The following is a 7,390-nucleotide window of genomic DNA, read 5'->3' on the forward strand; positions in this document are numbered from 1 at the left end:
GCAAGTAAAACACGACAAATACAAACATATACCATATTTGAAACGCCTACACAAGCAGATACAAAAAACCTTACTTAACAAAACATGATCACTTAATTTCTTGAATAAGGGATACAGTTTACAATAGATTGAAAAAAATGTAGAAAATAAAATTAAAAAAAAACAAAAACCAAAAAAAACCAAAAAAAAAAACCCAAAAAAACGGGATAAGCATACGAAATAATGAGTATATCCGTTAATCTAGTTCTTTGTACATGAAATCCACAAAACGTAAAATATTTTTTGAAAATGTAATAGATTAAATATTATATAAGTAGTGTCTCCACTATTGACCTACCGCCGGATACATATTTGAACGATAAAGTATATTGCTCTGTATACATACACTACATGCGGGAAAGTAATCGCTACATGACCCGTGAATCATATCAACTGATATGACAAAGGTAAAACTGCAGTTACTGTCTATTCTAGCTCGTCTATCACCAAATATAGAAAGCATGAATCATAGTAAATTTTCGCATACCATTTGTTTTAGAGAAACTCATGAATTTAAATTTGACAAAATCATATGCATTAAAATGTTAATCCGACTGTCGTTAATCCTAGAAAGCCATGAATATAAGACAGGACAGTAGAGAATAAAGAATAACTTGTCAATTCAATTATTTTATTGAATAAAGAGAGACTAATAGTTTAATATATACGATAAAGTTGGATTCGTTTCAAGAAAACATACAAGTCAATAATGCATTGAAATAGCCATATGGATAAAGAAGTCAAGCATATTGAAAATGTCCATGATACGCGATTACTAATTTGGATGAAAATATACACTACAGACAAAAAGGCAGAACTCACATATTGATTGAACAATAGTTTATATTTGTTTGTTTGTTTGTTTGATCAATTAACGTCCTATTAACAGCTTTGGTCATGTAAGGACGGCCTCCCATGTATGCGGTGTGTTGCGTGTATGTTGTGCGAGGTGCGTGTTTCGGGAGACTGCGGTATGTTCATGTTGTGTCTTCTTGTATAGTGGAACTTTTGCCCTTTTTATAGTGCTATATCAATGAAGCATGCCGCCGAAGACACCAAGCAACACACCCCACCCGGTCACATTATACTGACAACGGGCGAACCAGTCGTCCCACTCCCTTTTTGCTGAGCGCTAAGCAGGAGCAGAAACTACCACTTTTACAGACTTTGGTGTGTCTCGGCCAGGGGACAGAACCCAGAGCCTTCCTCAGGGGCTCAACTCAAGGCCAAAAGTGAGGCGGTGCCAAGGGAGGCATTAGGAAGGATAAAGTCAGTTAGGAAGAATAGAAAAGATAAGATCCTAAATTTAGTCGCCTTTTACGATCATGCAATAGGGGCAGCAGGTACAATTCTAACGCCCTACCTCCAGGGCCACAATAGTTTATATAGACAAATGTTTATGGAGATTTCAGGAAAAATGTGACATGACAATGTACTCTGAAACACTAATGACTACACGTCGTGTAAATCTAGGGCAACACAGAATGAATATTTAAATGAATATCGGATGACCATAAAGCAACATTATTCGACACCTTGCTAGATATGAAATAACAAAATCTATATAACGCATAATGAACTGAATACTAATGTAACATAATGCCCATAGTCACCATCCCAATATGTCTCTGAACTATCAAATGATGATATTGCCGAGTGAAGACCAGCCATATGTGTCTCTGAACTATCAAATGATGATATTGCCGAGTGAAGACCATCCCAATATGTCTCTGAACTATCAAATGATGATATTGCCGAGTGAAGACCAGCCATATGTGTCTCTGAACTATCAAATAATAATATTGCCGAGTGAAGACCAGCCATATGTGTCTCTGAACTATCAAATGATGATATTGCCGAGTGAAGACCAGCCATATGTGTCTCTGAACTATCAAATGATGATATTGCCGAGTGAAGACCAGCCATATGTGTCTCTGAACTATCAAATGATAATATTGCCGAGTGAAGACCAGCCATATGTGTCTCTGAACTATCAAATGATGATATTGCCGAGTGAAGACCATCCCTATATGTCTCTGAACTATCAAATGATGATATTGCCGAGTGAAGACCAGCCATATGTGTCTCTGAACTATCAAATGATAATATTGCCGAGTGAAGACCAGCCATATGTGTCTCTGAACTATCAAATGATGATATTGCCGAGTGAAGACCAGCCATATGTGTCTCTGAACTATCAAATGATGATATTGCCGAGTGAAGACCAGCCATATGTGTATCTGAACTATCAAATGATGATATTGCCGAGTGAAGACCAGCCATATGTGTATCTGAACTATCAAATGATGATATTGCCGAGTGAAGACCAGCCATATGTGTCTCTGAACTATCAAATGATGATATTGCCGAGTGAAGACCATCCCTATATGTCTCTGAACTATCAAATGATGATATTGCCGAGTGAAGACCATCCCTATATGTCTCTGAACTATCAAATGATGATATTGCCGAGTGAAGACCAGCCATATGTGTCTCTGAACTATCAAATGATGATATTGCCGAGTGAAGACCAGCCATATGTGTCTCTGAACTATCAAATGATGATATTGCCGAGTGAAGACCAGCCATATGTGTCTCTGAACTATCAAATGATGATATTGCCGAGTGAAGACCATCCCTATATGTCTCTGAACTATCAAATGATGATATTGCCGAGTGAAGACCAGCCATATGTGTCTCTGAACTATCAAATGATGATATTGCCGAGTGAAGACCAGCCATATGTGTCTCTGAACTATCAAATGATGATATTGCCGAGTGAAGACCAGCCATATGTGTCTCTGAACTATCAAATGATGATATTGCCGAGTGAAGACCATCCCTATATGTCTCTGAACTATCAAATGATGATATTGCCGAGTGAAGACCATCCCTATATGTCTCTGAACTATCAAATGATGATATTGCCGAGTGAAGACCATCCCTATATGTCTCTGAACTATCAAATGATGATATTGCCGAGTGAAGACCAGCCATATGTGTCTCTGAACTATCAAATGATGATATTGCCGAGTGAAGACCAGCCATATGTGTCTCTGAACTATCAAATGATGATATTGCCGAGTGAAGACCAGCCATATGTGTCTCTGAACTATCAAATGATGATATTGCCGAGTGAAGACCATCCCTATATGTCTCTGAACTATCAAATGATGATATTGCCGAGTGAAGACCAGCCATATGTGTCTCTGAACTATCAAATGATGATATTGCCGAGTGAAGACCAGCCATATGTGTCTCTGAACTATCAAATGATGATATTGCCGAGTGAAGACCAGCCATATGTGTCTCTGAACTATCAAATGATGATATTGCCGAGTGAAGACCATCCCTATATGTCTCTGAACTATCAAATGATGATATTGCCGAGTGAAGACCATCCCTATATGTCTCTGAACTATCAAATGATGATATTGCCGAGTGAAGACCATCCCTATATGTCTCTGAACTATCAAATGATGATATTGCCGAGTGAAGACCATCCCTATATGTCTCTGAACTATCAAATGATGATATTGCCGAGTGAAGACCAGCCATATGTGTCTCTGAACCATCTAATGATGATATTGCCGAGTGAAGACCATCCCTATATGTCTCTGAACTATCAAATGATGATATTGCCGAGTGAAGACCAGCCATATGTGTCTCTGAACTATCAAATGATGATATTGCCGAGTGAAGACCAGCCATATGTGTCTCTGAACCATCTAATGATGATATTGCCGAGTGAAGTCCATCCCAATATGTCTCTGAACTATCAAATTATGATATTGCCGAGTGAAGACCAGCCATATGTGTCTCTGAACTATCAAATGATGATATTGCCGAGTGAAGACCAGCCATATGTGTCTCTGAACTATCAAATGATGATATTGCCGAGTGAAGTCCATCCCAATATGTCTCTGAACTATCAAATGATAATATTGCCGAGTGAAGACCAGCCATATGTGTCTCTGAACTATCAAATGATAATATTGCCGAGTGAAGACCAGCCATATGTGTCTCTGAACTATCAAATGATGATATTGCCGAGTGAAGTCCATCCCAATATGTCTCTGAACTATCAAATGATAATATTGCCGAGTGAAGACCAGCCATATGTGTCTCTGAACTATCAAATGATAATATTGCCGAGTGAAGACCAGCCATATGTGTCTCTGAAACTATCAAATGATGATATTGCCGAGTGAAGACCAGCCACATGTGTCTCTGAACTATCAAATGATAATATTGCCGAGTGAAGACCAGCCATATGTGTCTCTGAACTATCAAATGATAATATTGCCGAGTGAAGACCAGCCATATGTGTCTCTGAACTATCAAATGATGATATTGCCGAGTGAAGACCAGCCACATGTGTCTCTGAACTATCAAATGATAATATTGCCGAGTGAAGACCAGCCATATGTGTCTCTGAACTATCAAATGATAATATTACCGAGTGAAGACCAGCCATATGTGTCTCTGAACTATCAAATGATGATATTGCCGAGTGAAGACCAGCCATATGTGTCTCTGAACTATCAAATGATGATATTGCCGAGTGAAGACAACAGGTTTCCCCTTTCGTTTCATTAAAAGAGAGATATTTAAGCATTAATTTGCCTTATTGTGTGGTTGATGGTCCTATAATTCTTCCAGGATTGCAGACAAATTAAATAACGCGTGTTGGTTGGTAAGGTTATATAGTGTCAGTCCCGAGCAAATGTAAATATTTAATATTTGATCAAAAGCCAAATGGCAGTAATGTCCAAGAAATAACCAGGTAAATATACTAGATAAAAACAGGTGATTCTCATTGAAACGTTCACTAATATAAAAAAAGTGAATGCTCAGTTTTAAAAGTTCATAATCATAATCTTCATAATCTAGAAGGTTTAAGCTGGCAGTTAACATGTCATTGAAAACAACTACATAATGGCGTATGTTATCATATTTATTTTATTTCTGATCAGGAGAATGATAGGGGAAATATCTTGGCGAAAAAAACTCAACGAGAAGGCATTATTATTTCCATTGCTGGTTATTTTGAAATACCGAAAAAAATGTACTGTATAGTTACATTGATTCCTAGGGAATTGAATTTCACTTTTTATCCGATGGAGATAAAGGGTTCCATCTGGTAGGTTCCGCGAACTAACAATACCCGCGAATTATATGGGAAGACTAATTGACAAGAAAGACAACATTATAGTGTGTTACTGGTAGACATTGACAATGTCTGAAAATAAATAACGGAAACAGAACAAAGGGAAATTCGCAATGAAAGCACACAGTCAAAACGAATCAGCATAACGAATTTTCATGCAACAATATATTATTTAGAGACGATAAATATATTACATTTTCACAAATCTTGTTATATAAATCAAGTTGACTTTTATTGTGTATGTTCATTTGTGTAGGTAGATAAAGGTTTTTCTATAGTTGTACTGAACTAATATCCTGCATTGTTTTTTACAGTCTGTTATATGTGTAGCAGTAGTTGTATTTATCAACATCGTGCATCTTCGGCCCACGCTGGCTATCCCTAAAGTTGTATCAATATCTCATATTTTGTTTTAGTAACTAATTACCATTAATGATTTTTCGTCAACCTGTTTTATCAACTTCATTCTGATATTGGCATAGCTATTGGCTCCATCATCACACGTAAACAACCATTGTTTCCATTCGATGTTAATACGTACTCCCTCTTTCAGATTTTGAATATGTTTGTTGTGTCACAAGTGTTTTCTGCCGCCACCTGATCTCACCATCTCTGGCACCACGGCTGGTATCTAGCAGCTAATCGGTACATACATGTTATGAAAGCATTGGTCATTTTTATATAAATCGTGCATGCCCTTTTCTTAAGCAAATCGATAAAAGAATTATCACCAGTAGTTCTTCGTTGTAATCAACCGTCACTATATCTTAAGATAAAAGACTTAATAGTTCCGTAATGTTAAAAGTGCAATAAGGTTAGGTATTCTCAACAACTTCTGTACCATTCGAAACTACCACAAACGTATATAAATAACTATATTTAGTTAGACATGAAGATATAACCTGTCATTTCAGACCGTAACATTACTCAGTTTGACAAAGCATTGGGATGTTTGTCTATCCAATGATATGGCTTATTCTTTTGGAACATCTGAGCCTATTCTTCGTGTTCATTCTAAATAAGATCGATTTGGAGTTTATTACCGTTTGTTATGTTTGTATTTGCCAGAGATTTCATCTTAAGTCTAACAATATATTCAAAAGGCATTTCCGTTAGATCAGTTCATGACATTTGGTGCTTAATGTTGATAATGTTTCATTTCGAAGGCTAGCTCGAATTAATTCATTTTGCGTCAAAAGAAGTACGTTTACATTTCGTAGGACCAATATACATATATGCATATACTTTCCCTAATCAGCTGTTGTAAATTTGCTTCTTCAGTAGATTGTGACCTCAATGATACGCACACCTCTTCATTGATAAAGATTTATGTACATGTATACATATATACGTCGATGCAAAACATTAATGCTATTATTGTCATTTTGATGCGCACTCATGTTTCTTGGAGAACAAAGGACTGTATGTAGAGAAGCATGTACGAATACTATGTCTATCAGCTTTATACAGCATGAATCTTATGTTTTATTTTACTATTGTCCATTGAAACAAATTCTAAATTGTACAGCATCGGTTGCTGTTCCGGCAGTTATTAAATGCTTCGTTGATTTTATCAATAAATGAAGCAATGACGTTCTAGTGAGTGCTAGGATAAAACCTTCTATTTATAAAACCGGGATGATCAGCTATTACATATCTCTAAAGCTTTATTGCAATATTGAAAATTCATTACTTCAATTCATGAAACAGTATGATAACACCATTGTAGTGGCGTTATCGTCGTGGTAAGAGTGAGCATCCGTATCAGATCTCTCTCCCGTATGTATTAACACACCAGCCGCATGTGACACTTTAGCTTTGTCACCAGATTATACACATATATATAAATAACTGTTTTTATTATAGTTTATACCGCCGTTACCCTCCGCTACGCCCTGGTGTACTCACAAGTCTATTCTAGGCAACACAAATCAATAATTACTGGGCACCTGTATTTTCATTGGCTAACCATTTAGCCAATCAAATTGCTCGTCAGCACAATGGATGTCCTTGGAATGTGACCCTATCTTGAGGCCTATTAAGGAGAACAAAATATATTCGTATACGTTTTGTAACGATTGTTCAAATATAAACAATATTACTCAGTTTAAATAATCACCTTCTTGCATAAGTGTATTTATCAATAATAATTTCTATATGAAACCTTTCCTATCGTTATTG

At 36.7% G+C, this 7,390-nt stretch overlaps 1 protein-coding gene across 1 annotated transcript; it reads right to left on the reverse strand.

The window, feature by feature from the left end:
• Nucleotides 1-1,599: 1,599 nt before the first annotated feature.
• LOC138328872 (serine-rich adhesin for platelets-like) lies at nt 1,600-3,750 on the reverse strand. The gene has a single exon (XM_069275588.1). It carries the CDS (start codon nt 3,748-3,750, stop codon nt 1,600-1,602), a length of 2,151 nt encoding a protein of 716 aa, XP_069131689.1.
• Between the last annotated feature and the right edge of the window lie 3,640 nt (nt 3,751-7,390).

This window comes from Argopecten irradians, chromosome 8, assembly GCF_041381155.1.
Source record: "Argopecten irradians isolate NY chromosome 8, Ai_NY, whole genome shotgun sequence".
Classification (NCBI taxonomy): Eukaryota; Metazoa; Mollusca; class Bivalvia; order Pectinida; family Pectinidae; genus Argopecten; species Argopecten irradians.